We start from the raw sequence: 22,666 nt of genomic DNA on the forward strand, positions 1-22,666 counted from the left end.
TTTTAATTTTAATATACTCAGCTTAATCAATATTTTTATATAACTTTTGTGTTTAAGAAAGAATTTCCTTTTTCAAGTACATAAACATATTCTCATAGTTTCTTCTGATATGATTGGATTTTTATTTTTGTATTCACATCTTTAATTCATTTGTCCGATATTTGGCAAATGATTTAAAGTAGAACAATAACATTCTTTTTCCCCCCAAATGAACAACAGTCCTCAAAACACTTGTTGAACTGAATCATTTTCCCTGTAATGTTGTCATCTATACACACATCCTTACCTTCTCACCTGCAATCTTTCTTCATTATCCTCAGTGTTCCATCCTCACCAAAGCACTGAGACCACTCAAGCCAAGGACACAAATGACTTCCATGTGCCAAAGGCAGTGGTTACTTGCCTATCCTCATTCTACTGGACATTTTGGTATGTGTCACACAGTTCACTATTCTCTTTTGAAGCACTTTCCTTCCTTCGCGTCCATGACACTGCACTCTCTTGGTTTTTATTCCATGTCACTGACCACTCCATTTTAGTTACCATTAGTGGCTCTAATTCTTTACCTTCATTTTAAACTCTAGGCTCGGGGCGCCTGTGTGGCGCAGTCGGTTAAGCGTCCGACTTCAGCCAGGTCACGATCTCGCGGTCCGTGAGTTCGAGCCCCGCGTCGGGCTCTGGGCTGATGGCTCGGAGCCTGGAGCCTGTTTCCGATTCTGTGTCTCCCTCTCTCTCTGCCCCTCCCCCATTCATGCTCTGTCTCTCTCTGTCCCAAAAATAAATAAACGTTGAAAAAAAAAATTAAAAAAAAAAAAAAATAAACTCTAGGCTCCTCCAGGACTCACTGAAGAGCCCCTTCTACTTCTCTATTCACACCACCTCCTTAGATAATCTCATCTAATTCCATGTCTTTTGCATAATATTGATATGCTGTAGATTTCCTAACCTACATGAGAATCCCTGACCTCTTTCCAGAGGTCTAGACTCCATTCATTCTCTTCCCACTGGACATTTCGACACTGATGTCTAATAACGATCTGAAACTCAACATATCTAAATCAAAACTGTTGACTCCCCCTCTCCCAAAGCCTGTTTTGCCACCAGGCTCTCTCATCAACTGCATTTATCAAACCAAAGGTGTAAAATGTACTCTTTTAAATTTCTAAATTCTACTTACCACCCAGTCCTTTTAACTCTACCTCAAAGACAGATGTTTTTGTCTCTGTATCCCAGGATTGTCCTTCTGTGTTCAAACTACCCTTATCTCTCTGGTAGACTTCTACAGTACCTCTTCCACCAGGCTGCCTCAAAATCTATCCTCCACAGTAACACTTTTCTAATCTTCATCAGAGCACATCACTCCCCGGTCTGAAATCCTTTAGAGGCCTCACTCTGCACCTAGAAACTATACTTAAACTCGTTACCCAGGCCTATGAAGCCAAACTTGGTTTGATTCCTACCTTCTCCAAACTTGTCTTGTACCACTGTTCCCCTCATGTACTTTTATATTCTGCTCCTTGAATGCTGCAAAGCTGTTCTCTCGTGACGGGATATGTGCTAGTTCCACCTTAACTCTACCGGCATACTCTTCTTCAGTCCTTGGCATGGCTCAAGCTAAAACTCATGACCATCTCAGATTAAATATTACCTCCAGAGAGAGGCCTTTCCTAACTGTCTAATGAAATTCCCAGTTTTGTCTGCGTGGGTGCCCTATTTTAATTCTTTACAGAACACTACGATATATTCTTTGTTTATTTTTTCATTGGTCTTCTATTTATAACCTCCCACTAGAACATAAGTTCTGTAAGAGCAGCAATGTATCCTCATCCTGTAAAAATGTACCTAGTACATAATAAGTGCTCAATAAATAAATTTGCGTTTTGTTTTTGAAACTTTACTCAATTTCATTCATCTATTTGTTTATTTTTACACAAATACCATCCTGTCTTTATTTTATTTTATTTTATTTTATTTTATTTTACTTTATTTTATTTATTTTTGAGAGAGAGAGAGGAGGAGAGGGGCAGAGAGAGAGAGAGAGAGAGAGAGAGAGAGAGAATCTCAAACAGGCTCCATGCTGTCAGCATGGAGCTCCATCTCACAAACAGTGAGATCATGACCTGAGCCAAAATCAAGAGTTGGACACTTAACTCAGTCACCCAGGTGCCATGACCACCCTGTCTTTATTACTATAGTTTCAGCATCTATTTTAATACCTAGTAGAATAAGGACTACCGCATCACATACATTTTTTTCAAAACTGTTTTTTCCACAGTTGTGAAATATCTGTTTTACATATATTTCATACTCAGTTTATCATGTTTCATTACTTTTCATTGGTATTGCTTTGAATTTATAGATTAGTTTGAGGAAAACTGACATCTATATAACACTGAAGATTTACATTAAAAAATATAGTGTATTTCTTTTTTTATTTAAGCGTTGTTTCTCTGCCCTTTAGTTTTACAGTTTCCTTTTTATCACTTTTAAAGTTATTCATTAGCAATTTATTGATTTTTTTAAAAAAATTCTCAGGAATGTGTGTTTTTCTGTTACACTTGTTAATTTCCAGTCAAGAGGATAGCTACTTTATCTAGATCTTATTGAGGACTTTTATTTGATGTAATAATTTTTGGTTGATTTTCTTGATTTTTTAAATGAGATGGTAAAATTATTTTCACACGATACTTCTTCAACTTTTTTAGATACGATACTGCATTGGCTGAGACCTCCAGAAAAATGCTCAATAGCAACATTAATGAGGGCATCCCTGTTTTGTTCCATGCCCTCATGGAACCACCATTAACTAAGCCTGATCTATGTTTCTGGCAAAAATCTTTTATCACATTAAACAGGTCCCCTTTATGCATGGGTGGCTCAGTCAGTTAAGTATCCAACTTCAGCTCAGGTCATGATCTCGCAGTCAGGTCCATGGGTTCGAGCCCCACATTGGGCTCTGTGCTGACAGCTCAGAGCCTGCTTCAGACTCTGTGTCTCCCTCTCTCTCTGCTCCTCCCCAACTCATGCTCTGTCTCTCTCAAAAAATAAATAAACGTGGGGCAACTGGGTGGCTCAGTTGGTTGAGCATCCGACTATGGCTCAGGTCATGATCTCATGGTTTGTGGGTTTGAGCCCTGCATCAGGCTCTGTACTGATGGCTCAGAGCCTGGAGCCTGCTTCAGATTCTATGTCTCACTCTCTCTCTGCCCCTCTCCCATTCATGCTCTGTGTCTCAAAAATAAATAAACATTTCTTTTATTTCAATAAATAAATAAATAAATAAATAAATAAATATTAAAGTTTTTTAAAAAATCAGTTTTACAACAAAAAAGAACTGAACATTGATACGAGGTTTTTGGGGGCAGTCCAGCAAAGTTTTACTAACAATTCCTAACTGTTGAGCTTCCTTTATGACGCAGATAGAGCACTTCATCTTTTTCATAGTTTATTCCTAACCATCACAGTATTTCTACAAGATGGAATATTTTTTTCACCATTTTAAGAATGAGGAAATCTTGACTGAGAGATTTATGCAATTTATCATAGGTCACAAAAATCTAATATGTAATTACTCAAGGATTTATGTCCCACTATATCTTGCTTCAAAGCCCACATTCTTCCCACTGTGTTCCATTTTTAATTCAGTGAGACATTAGACCAAGTCTTTCAACATGCCCTAGAGGAAAAAATAACAAATGTGTTGAGTTTATGGGCTAATTAATAACCATAGTTGAAGAATGTCTACCTTGATGTCAACTCTGAAGAAGATTTCAAAGGAAAAAGTCACAAGAGAACAACATAGAGAACTAGCTGTTTGTTACTAATAGCTATATCTTGTCAAATTAATGGCTCCCATCAAAGCAAAAGGGGAAAAGGCATAGATAAGCAAGTTAAACAGGTCAGTTCATACAATGGATTATAGAACAGAGATTCAAAAACATCTAAAGAGTTGAAATGTTGGGCCAAAATGAGCAAGAAAAGTTTCACACGGTTAGAAGTAACATTGACCCTTAGGTCAAACAAATCAAACACACATAAATAGGATGAGAATAACCATAGTCCTTGTGAAAAAGGTCTAGTGGTTTAAACCAAAAGCTAACCGTGTGTTATGTGGGTGCCAGACACATTGGTACAATTCCAGTATACATGGATAGCACTGTCATTGGCCATAGCAAGAGGTTAATAGTACTACTCTCCATATCTGGAAATACAGATTTCGTTCTAGAAATTATATTTAATTTGGCCATAGCCTAATAAAGATGCAAGTCACTATCTCATATTCATTTCATCAAGTCCAGGATGGAGAAAATATCAGAGGCAATGAAGAACCCCAAGACCTTCAGTGACTGGTTAGGCAATTTTGGGGGAGCAGGAAGTCCACGCACCAGTGCACTTCTTGTGCCTCCAATAAAAAAAAATCATCATCACATTTTTTCGTGTCATCTAAGAATTCCTGTCCGTACTTACCGCTACTCCTGTCTTATAAAGGAGGTAATGCACAGTCTGTGTAACGTCAGCAGCATGCATTAAATTGTGGTAAGGATTTTTATGCTTGCTGTATCCTACTTCCAGGGCCTCCACAAATGAGACAAGAGCAGAAATGGGGATCTGAAAGAGAGCAGGAAGGTGGTTTAGCTAGTGATTTGGTAGCCTGAAGTGAGGCAGCAGAAATCTAAGGCACTCTAGCTGCCTCTTTCTGGAGGCATAACATACCACGTGAAGAAACGTGAACTTCTCAAAATTAGTAAAAATCTCTGAACAAATTATCAGCTGATTTGAAAAATCTCCCAGGAAGTCCCTGGTTTAAGAACAGTCTGCCCTGCAAATTGCTTTTTGTGCTCAGTTTCGAGCTCCAGGGGGAACGAAACAGGATCATCTCAAAGACACTTAGGGCAGAAAGATAGGTGTTCATTTATATCTCAAGCAAAGGGTCAAGTCTTTTATTTCTTGAGAAATAAATGAATACAAGCTGTGTAGCATATATCATTTATTTGGGGGGGAAACACAAAGTACATAGAGATCTCAAGTTGTAAAATCATTGCAAAATAAACTTAGGCTGCCACCTCCTGAAAACTGTGCCCTTTAGAAGGAGTGATTGTATGCCCTGGACACATGGAAAAAACACAACAAAATATGTTCTATTACTTGGCAATTTATTATTGTTGCATTGCAATTTGGATTAATATTTCCAATTAGCCTAATTCCTTTTCTGTCTCAAATATGTATAATATACATACCTGTTTTTTTTGTGTGTGGCAGAAAATAAAGACTAGTGCAAAATACTTCTATAAAAAAAGGGGGCCCCTGAAAACATTCACTGTATTTCTTTTCTGGATAAATTCCTTGGTTTAGAGTAAATTATCAAATATAAAACTGGGGAAAAAAGAGAGTGTGTATTCCAGTATTCCAGGAGACTAACCATCACATTAGAAAGGGGAAAAAAAAAAAAAAAGGAAAATGCTTTACTATTACACTTTGTGAGCATCCATTACATGTTCTTCCTTGGGCACATCCTTCAATATTTACCATTTGTGGGTTTTTAAAAATGTAAATGTTGCCTCTCATATGTCAGAGACTAAGTCATTATCATTTTTAAGATGAAGAGTCAATAAACCTAGGTTCTTTGGACTGTTCATGAGAGATCCATGAGTCACTGAAGTGTTAGGTTACAAGATGTGCATATGTGCACAAGAACTGAGTATCCACCAGGTTTTCAAGCAGATTTTGGATACAAAAGTAATTGAGGACCACTGCATTTATGGCTATGTAAGAAATACACCTCCACCTGTGTTAGGAAAGTGATAAAGAACTGTGCTGTCTAGAGAAATCAAGGCATTATATTAAAAAAACAAAAAACAAAACCCCTGCGATTTCCAGAGGTTCATCCATACGATGAGAGAAGTGCAAGGAACATGGTACGATAAAGGTCACTGGACAAATGCAGATTCCCTGAGGAACCTGGCCCCACCTCTAGAGTCCGTGGTATTAGAAAGCAGAGGGGATTGAACACTGAAAACAATTCATGCTCTTTACTTAAAGTTGAAGAGTTAATTTGAAGCATGAATGGCTGGGAAATACCGATGATCTGTCACAGATGATAAGTGAGAGCATTTGTCTGAATCTGAACCAAGTGGTGGGGAAAGAAGTTTGCAGAGACAGCAGATGCACACTCTGTCTCCATTACTGTCTCCATGCCAAGAGTGCTTGACAATACACGAAATCAGGCTGAAATGAGATCCGCAGGCCGAGTTGTAGGGGAGTTCTGCTAGTCCACACTTCCGGTTGTACTTCTAGGAAGACTGGGATCAAACTGTGTGGCTCCAGCCTCTTGCCTGCCGTGAGCCCCACTGGACAAGGGCTTAAGGAAAAGTTCCCACTGCAGAATTCAGGGAAGCGGCTGTCTGGATGATGCTTCCCAAGTCACCCACAGCAGTTTTCAGTCCATATTAAAAGGATTCTCTTGGTCTTAGCCCAAAAGTCATGCAAGGGTGGACAAAACATGCATATTTTTTTTTCAACGTTTATTCATTTTTGGGACAGAGAGAGACAGAGCATGAACGAGGGAGGGGCAGAGAGAGAGGGAGACACAGAATCGGAAACAGGCTCGGCTCTGAGCCATCAGCCCAGAGCCTGACGCGGGGCTCAAACTCACGGACCGCGAGATCATGACCTGGCTGAAGTCGGACGCTTAACTGACTGCGCCACCCAGGCGCCCCAAAGCAGGCATATTTTAAAAGTAGGCAGTGGAGGGGCGCCTGGGTGGCTTAGTCGGTTAAGCGTCTGACTTCGGCTCAGGTCACGATCTCGCGGTCGGTGGGTTCGAGCCCTGCATCGGGCTCTGTGCTGACAGCTCAGAGCCTGGAGCCTGTTTCAGATTCTGTGTCTCCCTCTCTCTGTGACCCTCCCCCGTTCATGCTCTATCTCTCCCTGTCTCAAAAATAAATAAACGTTAAAAAAAAAAAAAAAATTAAAAAAAAAAAAAAAAGTAGGCAGTGGGGCTCCTGAGTGGCCCCTCAGTTGGTTGGGCGTCCGACTTCGGCTCAGGTCATGATCTCACAGCCTGTGAGTTCGAGCCCCACGCTGGGCTCTGTTGTGACACCTCAGAGCCTGGAGCCTGCTTCAGAGTCTGTGTCTCCCTCTCTCTCTGCCCTTCTTCTCCTCAAGCTCTGTCTCTCTCTCTCTCAAGAATAAATAAACATTAAAAAAATTTTTAAAAAATTAAATAAATAAATAAAAGTAGGCACTGACCTTGAAACGGCTGATCAGATCATAGCGTGTGAGTAATTCATAGAAAATGAATTTCAGTGCATGATCCCCGCTGGCCTCATTGAGGGAAAAGACATCAAAGGACCACTTGTCCACATCCTGTATGGCAGGGCAGGAGAAAGAATGCCTTAGTCCATAGCCACTTGCACAGCTACCAGTCTCCCCACTTGGGAGTTACCCCATAACCCTCACCCAGGATTTTCACAGCCCAAAACTCTAACACCCTTTCCGCCCTCAACTTTTTCCAATTTGGCACACATAAGTAGCATGTACTGATAAAATAATTTTAAGTAGTCTTACTATTTGTAACAACAGCTCTAATTTATGGAGTGCCTACCACATGCTAGGCATTGTGATGTGTGATAAACACATGATTTGTCCTGAAAACAACCCTAAGTGGTAGGCAGTATTGGTCACATCTTACAGATGAGAAAAACTGAGAAGTGCATTTCCCTCAGACGCACCACAAATGAAGTGTTATAGACACAAGTGGGGGCGAGGACACAAAAACAGTCAACAGATGCCTCAGCTCAGGCTCTTTCCATTAAGCCTGTCCACTACACCGCTGAACTTCCCATCTTTATTCACTTCACAACAACCTAGGGTGCTTCCCTCCTCCAAACTTCTCCCCAGTCCCTTACTATTACCTATGGACTTCCTCTTAGTCCACAGTTGAGAACATTAACCCACTTAAAATCTTCAGAAAAATGCCTGATACAGAATACAAGTAATATGTCACTTCAGTTCAAACCGCTGAGCTAAAACCGTGGAGAAAGATTTCATTTCACAAAACAGAAAAATGCTACAACTTTTGGAGTCACTGATCTGAGAACCTAGCCCTCAAATCTGTAAGTCACTTTACTAAAAAAAGTAAAACTAAGACCTAAGCTGAAGGCACTCCTCACACACCATTCTTGAAGTTCAAAGGTTTATATGTCTATAAAGATATAGACTCCAAGATATATGTAAACTTGTCTGATGTGTCTTTGACTTATAGTCAGCCACTTGTGGATGTAGTAAACAAAAGTACGTTTAAGCAATAGTTAAAGCAACAGTTATTTGGTTTCTTGTGTCAAGAGTTTCACTTTCAGGGGTGCCTGGGTGGCTCAGTTAGTTAAAGCTTCCAACCTTGGCTCAGGTCATGATCTCGTGGTTTGTGAGTTCGAGCTCCACATCAGGCTCGGCACTGGTGGTACAGAGCCTGCTTGGGATTCTCTCTCCTTCCCTTTTTCTCTCTGCCCCTTCCCCACTTGTGCATTCTCTCTCTCTCTCTCTCTCTCTCTCTCATAAATAAATAAATAAACTTAAAAAGGGGTGGGGAGGGTTAACTTTCAGTAAAGACAGTGTCCTGCCATAAGCATGACAATAAGGACCCATGTGAGACCATGTTGAGTCAAGGTAAAGTGTCAGATGCTTCCCTGGAAGAGACTCTGGTGGTCTGGAACTGTTAACCTAAGTGGCTCTCACCTCAGCCCTCAGTGCATTCCAACATCAGCCAGCTATTCCAATCCTGTCCCGTCTCAAACATCCCAACCGCCAAAGATCATCCTAAGGCCACTAGAGTCTCTCTCTTGGATGCCAGGGCACAGGAAAACTGAATCATATATAGGGAAAACAAAACTTTTCCAAAAGGGTTTCAGTGGATTGCTTCAACTGACACTTACTGGTAACCTCACCTCAGCCTTCTATAATTTCTCCTCCATTATAACAACTAAAGAAATAGCTCTAAGTACTGAGCATATTTTCTGTGCCAAGCTCAGTGAGAGAAGTGTTAATGTACATTTGCTAGCCCTCACAACTCTAGAAATAGGTGTTACTTTCCCCACTTTTACAGATGGCAACCTCTGAAAGACGAGAGGAATTGGCTAATGCCATTTGGTAGCAGATCCAGGTAACAGTCCCACTGATATCACTGCCAACAGATGGCATTGTAAACTCAGTGAATATATGCTGTGACTGAGGTCTCATGCCCTAAATGCCCAACAGGGCCCAGGCCATAGACAGCGGGGCCATTTAAGATAACCCAAGACCTAAAGCTTCACCTTAGCTACCATAATTGCTACTGTCATGCCATCCATCGTCTGACCATTAGTCCTAAGGAAAAGTCCACAGACAACTCAGTAGGTGGGAAAACATTTTGTGATTTTTTAATCCTATTCTCTCAAATGAATAGAAAAGAGAAAGGCTGTCACTGAAAATTGAGAAATCATCACAGTAAGAAGTCATTATTTATTCTGAATATTAGGAGTTAGGGAAACAGGAGGAAGAGTGTGAATAGTGAGATGGATGTTCTCTCCTGCCACTCATTTTTATTTTTTTAAATAAAGAATATGTTTATTATTTTTTTAATATGAAATTTATTGTCAAATTGGTTTCCATACAACATCCAGTGTGCCTCCCAACAGGTGACCTCCTCAATGCCCATCACCCACTTTCCCCTCCCTCACACTCCTCATCAACCCTCAGTTTATTCTCAGTTTTTAAGAGTCTCTTATGGTTTGCCTCCCTCCCTCTCCTTTTTTCCCCCTTCCCCTCCCCCATGGTCTTCTGTTAAGTTTCTCAGGATCCACATAAAAGTGAAAACATATGGTATTTGTCTTTCTCTGTAGGACTTATTTCACTTAGCATAACACTCTCCAGTTCCATCCACATTGCTACAAAAGGCCATATTTCATTCTTTCTCATTGCCAAGTAGTATTCCATTGTATATATAAACCACAACTTCTTTATGCATTTGTCAGTTGATGGAGATTTAGGCTCTTTCCATAATTTGGCTATTGTTGAAAGTGCTGCTATAAACATTGGGGTACAAGTGCCCCTATGCATCAGCACTCCTGTTTCCCTTGGGTAAATTCCTAGCAGTGCTATTGCTGGGTCATAGGGTAGATCTATTTTTAATTTTTTGAGGAACCTCCACACTGTTTTCCAGAGTCTGCCACTCATTTTTAAAAGGGCCGTAGTTGTGATTCTCCAATTTTAATGTTCTTCAGAACCACCCAAGGTGCTCAGGAAAAAAAATGCTGATTCTTGGGTGAGGGACTTGCAGAATCCATTTTTAACAAGCACCTACTTTAACTGTCTTAAGCCATTCTTCCTGTCTTACCAAACTTGGCCCAAGGCCCATTCCCGAAGAAAAATTTCATGAACTTCCTATCAGTCTAACATAGCCCGAAACTCCTCATTTCCTCCCACTTTAAACCTGGAGTCTGCCCAGGGTGTCTCTTTCTAAGTTACACAACAGCTGCCTTCTAAACAATAACAACACTTCTATAATTTCAATAACCCCACCTCAAAAGATTAGAGAGAAAACTCCCCAAATGAGAAGCTAGCATATATTGGATGGAAAAAATTAAAAGAACAAAAATTTCAAATTTAGAGATTGGTGGTGGTTAATTATTCTCTTATTTAAGTGTGATTTTATGCCATGTTCTTACATTAATCACAAAGGTTAACACGTCAGTGGCATGATGGTTATTTTACTGAATTGTATTTTCTAAGTCTTTCAGGAAATTTTCTATAATAGAAGGAAACAATAGTGGTTCCATATAAACTGCTGGCAATGAAGTAGAAATAACCTTTCCTAACAAGCACCACCTAAAACAAAAAAAAAAAAAAAAGAAAAAGGAAAGAAAAAAAAAAAGAATATCTGTGTGATCTTGCCAACTCCCCTCCAATCCACTGCAGATAAAACCAAAGTCTTGGGGGGTGGGGGGTGGGGTAGAAATATTACATTGTAAAAAAATCTTGAACTTCCCCAGTAAACAGCGGACAGGATCAAGACAAAGGGAAGCTTTAGCCTTATGCACATTATCAGCAATACTTGCGGAGAAGGGTAGTAATTTGGAGAGTTAGTACTTATTCTTGGGCTGTATCATCTAGGTTCCTTTCCCCTCAGAAAGACAACATGTGCTCATCTGAGAATTACTTTTCCCTAAGCTAAAAAATAACAATTCATGGATATCCCAGGTTGCTCCACATTTTCTTCAGTTATTTTGCATAGAAAAGACGCTCCAATTTAGAAGAAATATTTTCATAAATTTCTTAGCACAGGTATAACTACCTGTATTGATGTTCACAATAAAAGAAGAAATTATAAGATAAAGGCTTCTTTTAATGTCCCTAAGCTTTCATTGAATGTTTCAGGTTCCGTTAAGAAAATCAATGCAGCTTCATAATGGGTGTTATGAAACATCAGATCTCGTGAAGCGATTTCACTGATTAAATGAGAAATGTCGCTACGAATTTCACCAATGTATTGGGCACTGGTGGGGGATTGAAAAGGAGTGACAGGAAACGTGTCTTCTTGCTGTAACCTTCTTGAGTATCTTTCCTGTTCTTAGGATGAGCTAAGAGGCAGAAAATGGAGAACTGAGAATCTGAATACAGGGTCTCACAAATTCAATTAGTGAATGTTCTTGCAGCAAGAGAAAGAGACTATGAAATATATAATCAAAATGGCCCCAAAAGGCTCACTCTTGACATTGAATTAAGCACTCCCATCCCTGATTCCATAAATAGGTAATTTAAGTTATCTTCCAAAAATATCATCAGGTAATACATGTTTCAGGTTTCAGAGAAAGACAACAATACATTTAACAATAGTAATAATGCTAGGATGTCCCTGAGCAAATGGGTGATTCCATGTACAGACATCATCAATGTCAAGGAGCCAAGTGATCTGGCCCTTAGCACAGCCCCACCCTCAAATCCAGAAGCCAGATCCGCTTTAGTACAGCCAGGATAACCTCAAACCAGTGGACCTGAACGGATGCATATCTAGAGGAATACATCCACTTTGAGGCTTTTAGAGATATTCTATACAATTCCAAGAGCTTGCCTGGCAAAATAACTCTCCAGGACTTAGCACACTTAGACTCAAATGTCTATGTAACTTCTCGTGGAACTTTTGGGCTCAGTGGGAGTCTTGGGTAAACAGTAGGATACATGGGTTCTGGGGACACACATTCATGCAGTAAAACGTTACGGAGAGCTTACAATGTGATTGGAACTCTGGTATCAAACTTTAGCTCTGGCTCTAATTAACTGTATCTTTTTAAAAATTTCACTAAGTCTCAGTTTCTTCATCTACAAAATGGGCTTAGAGTAGATAATCAGATAATGATACCACTTTGATCAGCAAAGATCCTTCTGATGGTGATGTAGAAAAATATGAAACCCACACTGTGTGATTTAAAAAATTATCAGGGCGCCTGGGTGGCTCAGTTGGTTAAATATCTGACTCTTGATTTCAGTTCAGGTCATGATTTCACGGTCATGATCTCGCCACCATGAGATTGAGCCCCATGTCAGGCTCTTGCTGAGCATGGAGCCTACTTGGGATTCTCTCTTTCTTCTCTCCCCTTCTCTCTCTGGCCCTTCCCTACTCATTCTCTCTCTCCCCCTGTCTCTCTCTCTCTCTCTCTCTCTCAAAATAAATAAATAAGCATTTATAAATAAACACACAACAGAAAGAAAGAAAGAAAAAAAATTAGCAAGACAAAGGCAAAAAGATTGTGATACTGTAAGAACAGATAAGTGAAAAATAAGAAGTCAAGAATGACTGGGAAACCTGTACATGAAAGCCTCTCATTTTCTAACAACAAATGTAACTATACTTTTTATAGGATACCGTGTACACTGTAAGATCTTTTCATTGGTATTACCTTTAATGCTTCAATAACAGCTGGTGGGTAGCTCAGTCCAACCATGTTTGATGTCCGTCTATACATTCTGGCAAAGTCAGAAGGGAAAAATGCAATGTCATACCTTACAAACAGGAATTAGCAGGACACACACTTATACTAAGTGCTGACAAATAATGAGAAGTCATGTCGTTGGGTGCACCAAGAAACGTAATGGTGTTTTACAACCTTTTTCATAGTCATTCAAGACGACTAAGAAAGAGTTAAATTCAAGAGAAATTAAAGCAATCCCAAATACGTGAACCATTGGAAAGAAACAAAAAAAAATTAATCTCTGTGCCCCAAATTGGAAAGTCAATTATTAAATTGGGTCACTTCTTCTGCCAGAAGTGAATTATAGTACAGCATAGACAGTATGCAAAGTAGCACTTTAACCTGAATGAGGAACTCCTATGGGCAACCCATTTGGAAGAGCTTGTTCTTTAGAACTGTCAGAAACAAAAAGAAAAATGTCCCAGGTGAACTCTGAACTGAATGTGGCATTTCTAAAACCTGTAACTGTGTAATGAGGGTCATAGGAAGAATAAATTGATTTGTGCAGTAAGGATTATAGGAAGAAGAAATCAATTACTGCAATCTATTTCTGGGGAAGGGGGCAATTTAACTTAAAGAGCAAAATGGCCAACAAAATTGGAAAGTGTCATGGGGAACTCAAAGCCTTTCAACAAACTGGTCCCTCTGGGTCAACAACCTCAAGGCATCTTTGTCCTGTTCCAAATGCAGGCACTATCCACATATGTCAAAGGATGATGGATTAGATGATGGCCTTTTTTAAAACTCAAACCAGATCTTTTCTAGTTAACAGAAAGCATTCTGAGCAAAGGCAAACGCTTGTCCTAATGATGCTACAGAGATTAAATAGATATGTTTTGGCAATCTCTCACTCAAGACTATCTGTTTCCACCAGAATTTTCTGGTTTATAAAGACACCAAAATTAAATCAAAGAAAAGCTTTCAGTTGTTGGAAACTGGTGTTCCTTTTGCTGCTTTGGTCATTGAATGACAGCTATCTTTACCTCTCCACAAATATCCCGGCCTGCACTGCATGGACAATGCTCTTGAACCGTGGCTTCTCCTCGCTCCTTCTGAGCATCATCCCCATCTGCCTCGTGAAGGTGGAGGCCAGCCAGTCTCGGACCTCAGAAGGCACTGCATCTGACTGAATGTCACTGAGTTCATCCTCTGTATCCAGGAGTCGCCTGAACGGAGGAAATACAACCAGGACACTGAGATTAAATCTGAAGTTAGAGCTCTCTGTTCAAAACAGCTGCTCCTTCTTTCTACCCCACCTGCATACATAGGTACAACGAAACCAGATAAAAATGGCCACAAAAAATACAGCATGTTTTTAGTAAGGCTTGTAAAACCTCACCATTTATGTTTCAGGATGGTTCTGCCTACCAGACTGGACAAAGAAACACAGAACTCAGAGGAAGTCAAATACACTCCATTTCAGGCTGTAGGTCTCAGACCCACTGCACTAAGGAGCACCCAGTATCTGTATTCCTAGGTTTGTGGAATTTGAATGGGATATAAATCCTCCACTTAAACATGCATTCACAGGGAGGTTTATTTTAGAGATGGACCATGTGGCATTATTTTGGGTTTAAAAAAAGAATATTTAAAGACTTTGCTATAGACAATAATACTGTATCACAAACTCCGAAGTTGCTAAGAGACTAGATCTTAATTGTTCCCACCACAAAAAAATAATGATGATTATGTGACCTGATAGAGGTGTTAGCTAACGCTATGGTGGTAACATTATAATATATAACATATAATAAATCAACCCACTGTACAACTGAAAGTTACCCAATGTTATACATCAATTATAAATAAATTTTTAATAAAAATAAGTTTAAAATAAAATAAAATAAATATTTTTTTAAAAATTTAATTTAAAAGAGAAAAAGAACTACTTTGTAAAATATTATCCAAATCACATCAACCCAGTCCTCTGAAATAATAAACATCTGAAATGATGTCAACTGATATTCTTTCTAGTTTGATAGCACATTATAGAAATTTAAATTCTAAATTCAAGAACAATTTCCAATATAATTCAGTTCTTTATTTGAGCTCAGTTACGTAAGTCAGATGTGCTTACCTGACTTTTCAAACTTGTTCATAGGTCAGACCACCAGAAGAGAACATAAATAGTAATGAGTTATAATAAAATTATATTTTATATTTATATTAAGCCCTGCTAAAAATAAGCAGTATAAACAGGTGTTCATAAAAAGGGTTTTTTAAAAAAGGTTCTTTTTTTCCCCCCTTTAGACACATCAAATGGGGGGCAGGGGAGAAAATAAAACATTTGGGAAAAAACTAAGATATCAAATTTCCTTAAATTAGGAACCAAGCATGTCACCAAACACTAAGTCACATACATAATTCTTAGATCAGGGGGAAATCCTTTCAGATTGGAATCTGGTACAGGAAAGTAAGACTGACAGAGGAGCCTGTCTGAATTAGGAAAAAGAAGATAAGATTTTCATATTTACCATGTCAACATTTTTCAAAAGAAAAGCCGTTTTGCTATTTTCAAATGCATTTGGTGACTGGAAGTGCTTTCATACTTTTGGGTAATTCAAGTGGGATGAGTCTATTAAGAAAATCAGTAACATGTAAGATTGAAGGAGGAATTCTCGTTGCTTAAGGGGATAAATGCTTCACTACCACTTCAGGAGTTTCCGCTTAGAGACAGATGTGAATTAAAACACGAACATAATTTTTAGGCTGAGGCTGACAATGTGCAATAATTACAGTGGAACTCTACACTTGATAAGAAATCTTACCATATTTTTAAAAATCATTTCTTCTCCTCTTACATTATCTCACTTCATTGTCATAAAGGCCATGTGAGAGAAGTTCAAGTAGCTTCTTTTCTAGATGAGGAGGTACAGAGGATGTGTAAGGGTGAAAATCTACCTGATTCCTTTGTGGAAACTAAAGTGCCATGACCAGTCATTTGACTGCTACCCCATACAGGCCATGGGGGACATTTCAGAAAACCACATGACAGAAAACTTCCCATCAGTGCACTAACTTCTGTCATTTCTAGCTTACCTGGTTTCATCAATGTACACGGATTCAAGTACCGTGGCTGCATATTCCAAATTCTTCTTAAGATCTACCACTGAAGCCTCTCCTCTCTCTAATTGTTTGACCAAAGACCGTAGCCTAGGGGGAAAAAAAAGACATGACTAAACTAGAATAGAGGAAACAAAGAACAATCTTACAATTATAGTGACACATTTTACAGCCATTGAATATTTTTATTTATCCCAATATACCTGAAAGGAAAACACAAATCTAGTGATGGAGTAGACCAGTATTTCTCAAAAGAGCAAGTTATAAAACAAACACATACGTTTTTGCCAATGTGAAGCAAAAACAAAAAATGTTCTCATCCACCAGGCACTGACCACCCCCAAGACTTCTAGCTATCTTTTATCTAAGAGTTCCCTAAATTACCAATGATTTTCTGCTTCTCTGATTTCAATTTGTTTGGTTCTAATTGGACGTATTAAAGCATGAGCAGCAGCAATATTCACCAAATGCCACTGGAGATTCCACTGTGTTGAAGACTATGTTATGTTTGTTCAGCAGTGACCAGCTTCATGAGCCTGCATGGGTAACCTCATGGCCAACGGGTGTTCCAGGATAGGTAAGGAGAGTCAGACCACCAAAATACCCATAGAGGGCTACATAAGGAATACATGAAGAGAAACTATTTTCCTGGACAGGAGGAATTCCTTGCAGATTAATACCCCAGCTCTAAGCAGGGGGTAGGGGTGGGGGGTGGAGGGGTGGGGGGGTGGAGAGGCTGGATGATAAACCAAGGTAATGAAGACAAGACCTTCCTCACTGCTGGTCAAGTATTCCAGACAATGTAAAAGAAATGATAAAATATGCTCTCTTATTTATATCAACATTATCCCCACAGAGAAGTGGTTAGCATATATGAGAGCAATAAAATGACAGCAGAAGATCAAAGTCCAGTAACTGAGAACACTGTAAATACCAGAGATATGGAGGTTGAACAAACTCCTTGGGCTGTTTGACACTAGGTAAAGAAAAGAGCAGAAACTTTGAGGACAACCTTGGGTCTGAGCCCCATACCCCAACATATTAGCTATGCTATACCAGGCCAGTTATTTAACTTCTCTGAGTGTCAGCTAAAAAAAAAAAAATGGGAGATTCAACCACCAAATGTTCTAAGTTGATATAAAGATTAAATCAAATTGATATTAATATGTTCACATCAATCATGTGGATTTTTTCTAGCTTTAATATAATTAACACATCACATTGTATAAATTTAAGGTGTGCAACACAGTGATTTGACACATGTATATACTGCAAAAATGATTACCAGAATAGGATTACTTAACACATTCATAATCTCAAATATTTACAACCTGTTTGTGTGTGTGTGTGTGTGTGTGTGTGTGTGCGGCAAAGACATTTAAGATTTACTCTGTTGGCAACTTTCAAGTATACAATACTTGAAACTAATACTTGCTAACTATAATCACGGTGCTATAATCACCAAAACACATTAGATCCCCAAAACTTATTCATCTTATAACTAAAAGTCTCTATTCTTTGACCAACATCTCCTTATTTCCTCTTTGTTTTTCTGAAGGCAATTGTTACTATTATTGTTGCTGTTATTCAGTGACCTTGATCATCAGAGGCAGCCAGACAGGAAACATTCTAGCAATATACCTAAGAGTATCATGAAGTCTCCATTTCCCAAGGCTATGCCCATGTTCCTGACTTCAAAATATCCTCAGATTTGCCATCATAAGAGATAATAGGTCACTTCTTGGCCAGGTGTAGACTACTCCCCTCCAGATCTACATGAAAATGATCACCTGTAAATACTGAGGAAAAGTTCTGGATTAACCTTAAACAGTAGGTCAGCCACACAAAAGAAATTCCCAGGAATTTCAGTGATATAAAATACAGAAGAAATTAGATTGAGGATGGTCACTACTGGACTTGTGAATCTCCAGCACGTAATGGGAAAATAGGCAAAGGAAACCAGCAGAGGCCTCTGTGGGCTTAGAGGTAAGGATCAGCCCTGTGGCTCCCATTAGCAGCACTAGGAAGTGTTCTGGATTTCAGGGGCAGCAGGACAGGGAGTTGGCAGGAAGGGCTTACCAGTCACTCACACACAGTGGACAGCCAGCCTGCCAAAGAATGGGGAGATTGTTGTAGCTGTGAGCCCTGAGAGCTATTCCAAATAAGGAATGGAAGTTCTTTAGCAAAACACATTCCTGGCTAAGTCTGCCTCTAATTTGGACTCTCACCTACAGGGGCCCAACTACCCCCAAGATGTCTGGAATCTCAACCAGCAAAGTCAAATGAGGGTAAATTAAAAAAAAATTTTTTTTAATTTTCTCCCTTCATTTGGGGTTTAAAGATTCCACCAGGAATTGACACGAATCTCTAATAGGACCCATGTCAAATCTCAAAACCTAAGAGGAATGAACCAAAAGTAAAAAAAAAAAAAAAAAAAAAAATGGCTAGGCAAAACGTAAGACTAATAGAAGTAAGGACCAGATGATTCTGTCTACCTGCAATAGGGCTTCCATAAGAAATAAACAAACAGAAGCAGCTTTAGTCAAATAAGTTTTCCTAGACTGAAGAAAGCCTTTTGTAAGAGGATGAAAAGGGATCAGATAAAACCAGGAAAAAATAAATAAAACATCCAACATTTGCTGTTGTAATTTTTCATTTCAAGGAATAGAGAAAAGAACCTGAAAACGTTTGAGAAAATATATGACTTACAAAGTAAATAGAAATGTAGCTGGCCATAGAATTCTACCATGCCAAATACCAGAGAGCAATTTAAAAGTAATACCATTTTTTAAAGAATAATGTGGTATAATTCAAGAGATCTATGTCTGTATCTATACAGTAGAATTGCCTACAAATATATTCTCAGGTGTGGATAACTTCAAAAATCCATCATTAATATGATTTTCCAAAACAAAACAAAACAAAACAAAAAAACAATAAACTTGAAGGCATACTCTAGGACAGTGATCTTTCAAGGGTGAGAGTACATTCATGGTTCTCCCATTAAATGGATTGTGAATTCATGACCTAGATTTCACTAAGCCAGTCTTTACAAAATAGACAAGTAGTTTCAAAGATTTTAACAAATGGCAGATGAAACACAATCCTAATTATATAAGGCCAAGGAAATATAAAAATGACTGACAGGTCTTCTCCCAAGACAAGCTCCTGTTCCTAGTAGAAGGGCTTCCTATGTCACTTTTATGAACCAAAAAGCAATTATAATCGTCAAAAACAACTGAAATTATTAAGAACATTATACGGAATACTGCTTTGAATCCACTATTCTTAAAGATCCCTACTCCCAGGAAAGCACAATATCGGGGCAATATAAGTCTAGAAGAGTTGGGTATCATCTTGTGATCTCGCACCAGGACCACAGGCCAGAACAGGAGTGGGGCTCCCAGGGAAAGCATCACCTGGAATCCCACTCCACAGTTCAGATTAGAGTGCTGAAAATCATCTCCCCTGGAAAGTCCCAGGCTTGGTACCACAAGTAGCAGAAAATCAACAGTGTGGGGCTCCATCCTGATGTAGTCACCAGTCGTGCCAGTCAGACATTGGGCACAGCCACATTTATGTATCCGCTGTGAAGGTCTGACACGACAGAAAGTTGTAAACAGAAGCAAACCCATAACTGAGTGACTTCAACAAACCCAGAGAAGAAATAATACAGAATAAAGTACCTTTAGGATGCATAAGAAGTACTAAAAATTCTTATCTGTTCCCATTTCCCTGGCTTACGAGATGAGCAAAAGATTCTACCTACACCCTGGTGGACACAAAGGAAACCTAGGACACACTCAGTGTGTTTATGGAGAGCACCTAGTTGACAGTCACCTCTCTTTGTTCAAGAACAACTAAACAGAAATATATATATATATATATATATACACATATACATATACATTATTATATATTATATATCATATATATACTTATGTATATACTTATAATATATACTTATAATATATACTTATAATATATACTTATATAATATATAATATTATATATATATAATATATATAAAACATATCAATGAAAAGATTCAGCATTAAAGAAAGAGAATACAGCACTCAAAATGAAGAGCAAGGACTCACTTTCAAAAATAAAATTCACTAATGGCAACAGAAGTAAGTTTCAGGGAACATCTGCTTTGTGTTCAATAAAATTCAAGAAAACATGGATCTGTGAAACAAAGGTGAGAGCGGAAATCATAATGTAATAAAAAGCAAACATATTGAGACAGGAAAAGAAATTAAAAAGAAACAAAACACGACAATAGAAAGACTATATAAACTTTTTTTTTAGAAAAAAAGAAGTAAATGGTGACCAACTTTTAGACGCCCAGCTCCTATTTGGACTGGCACCCATCAAACACAAGCCATAGCTGTCCCTGTCCACATAGCTGCCAGCTTTATGCTTTATACAGCCACCACACAAACCCTAGAAAATTCCAAATGTCCTTATTTTCAAATATTGTTGAGCTCTAAGACAGCATTCAGGTGGGTGTTTCTCCACTGGCCCCCTCTACACCCTCTCCTCCTTATCCTTCTTGGAATATGATGCCCTGTCCTTCCCTACCTACCACATGAAACTGTAGCTTCGTGAATGGAAGAGTTTCAAATTAGCTCTTTCACCACTGCCACCAAATCCCTAGATTTGAATCCATCTTAAGAAGAGTTGTCTAAAAATAGCCAAGATCTCTCATACCCATGTTATAAAGTATTTTTGTTAACTTTGGAGAAGACTAGCTAAAGGAGGAAGGCTCGGATGCCCTCCTTTGTTTTCCTAGTGAAATTTGTCTGGGTATTTTTCCATGTGGATTCATTTCACCTAAAAGCCAAGGTCCCGAAGGACCAATCCCAGGTAAGCTCTACTCTATATAACTAGCTATTTAATACTATTCATAAGAAATTTTGGTCCAGGCACCTAAAGGAAGGGAGAGAGGGAGAAAGCTGAGGGAGGGAAAAGGGAAATATACAACAATACCAATAATAAAGTTTCTCTTCTGCGTGAATGTTCATAGTTTCCAGCACTACATTTATTTCTGTCACCATGGCTGCCAGATAATGGTTCCAATATAGAAGTGCAACACCATTTTAGGACTAGCTTATGCTTTCAAACTTTGGCAATATGCCTTTCTGTTATGAAGGGTATAATTTTATTGTGGATGAACCACGGCATCTTTACCCGAGTCCTCCACTTCTCTACAGAAGCTGCTTTCCACAGGCTTCCCAGCTACAAGGCATATGATGAAATGCTGTGTTACTTAGTTTCCCGTGCCCTCAAGCCCAGAGCAAGTCCTGGATGCTGAGTTACCTTGAGACCATGCCATTATTTGAAATGCATATAAGCATCAGAAGAGAGGAACTAAGTGAGGAAAGGCTGAACACCATATTTTTGAATTTGAAAAGCTGTTGGAATGGATAATTTTCTAGAACCAATGGGGTTGATTTTATTAGGAAACAACTTTTTGACTCAACTTCATAACCAGAAAACTGCCCTACAATGGACTAAGCACTACTCCCCACCCAGGTGACGTCCTAAAAACCCTCCTATACTATGCTTTGAAAGCACATATATTCGTTGAGCTTTAGACACTACTACAATGAAATCATCAGAAAAGCCTACCAAGCAAAAATAAACTGGAATAAAAAGCCAGGAAATATGGTTTCTTATTATCGGTCCTTTCTGCCCCAGGTTATTCCCTTTGAGAATGGATAAGCAGCAACAAAAATGCCACCGGGGCCAAGGATGGCTGTTATCTCAGACAGGCTTTGTTTAATTTGAAAGAATGTAAAAGGGAACTGGATCTTTTAAAACACTTCCCGTGCAGGTTCCAGGGAATCATGAGTCCTAAAAACTCTTTTGAATAAAACACTCAGTGTTTCAGTTCATCACATCTGTGTATTTGTAAGGCAAAAACATCTCTGTGTACTTTTCACACACCTGTTTCCTCCATGTCACTCCCATCCCCTGCCACTTACCTAAATGCCACAGAAAGTAAATTAGAACAATTCCTCCTAAAACAGCCCTAAAGTGGGATACTCTAAGTGACCCTCAGATTTATGTTTTAATGTCATCTGCCAATGCCATCTGAGTATTTTTCTGGTTTGTTTTTATAATTAATTAGGGTGCCTGCACTTGTAACACTCATTCAGCATTTGCTGGGTGCTTTCTGTATGCAGGCACTGTGACAGGCTCTAACAATCCAAAGGAGACAATGCACAACTTTTCCTTAATTAGGGAAGATGGATAGCTAATAGGCACCTGCCATGAAGCATGGCAAGCATGATCCCTGAGGTGACAAAGGTGCTAAGAAAGCAAAAAGGAGGGGAATGTACAAATAACAAGGCACTCACTTGAGGAGATGACATCAAAGCCACTGGAGGCCAGATAGGCATCAGCCAGGCAAGCAAGATAAACAAAACAAAACAAAACAAAAAACTGGCAAACTTTAGACTAAGGGAGCAGCCAGAAGACTGTGATCCATTCAGGAAATTCCCATAGGTAGCTGGAACTTAGGGGTATATGAAGAGATAAAACTTTAGAAGAAGGCAGAAAGAAGCCAGACCCTGGCGGGGCTATTGTGCCAAGCT

The 22,666-nt window shown here is 39.0% G+C and overlaps 1 protein-coding gene across 4 annotated transcripts in view; it reads right to left on the reverse strand.

Annotated features, from left to right (window-relative positions):
- PDE1C (phosphodiesterase 1C) overlaps positions 1–22,666 on the reverse strand; it is a 507,283-nt gene that overhangs the window by 93,460 nt on the left and 391,157 nt on the right. For all 4 annotated transcript variants that reach the window (XM_043589209.1, XM_043589211.1, XM_043589210.1 and 1 more), the window contains 5 exons: positions 16,041–16,154; positions 13,985–14,167; positions 12,930–12,996; positions 7,249–7,365; positions 4,468–4,608 (listed from right to left, as the gene is read on the reverse strand). In XM_043589209.1, coding sequence (XP_043445144.1) covers positions 4,468–4,608; positions 7,249–7,365; positions 12,930–12,996; positions 13,985–14,167; positions 16,041–16,154 — 622 coding nt within the window. The remainder of the gene's footprint in view (positions 1–4,467; positions 4,609–7,248; positions 7,366–12,929; positions 12,997–13,984; positions 14,168–16,040; positions 16,155–22,666) is intronic.

This window comes from Prionailurus bengalensis, chromosome A2 (assembly GCF_016509475.1).
Source record: "Prionailurus bengalensis isolate Pbe53 chromosome A2, Fcat_Pben_1.1_paternal_pri, whole genome shotgun sequence".
NCBI lineage: Eukaryota > Metazoa > Chordata > Mammalia > Carnivora > Felidae > Prionailurus > Prionailurus bengalensis.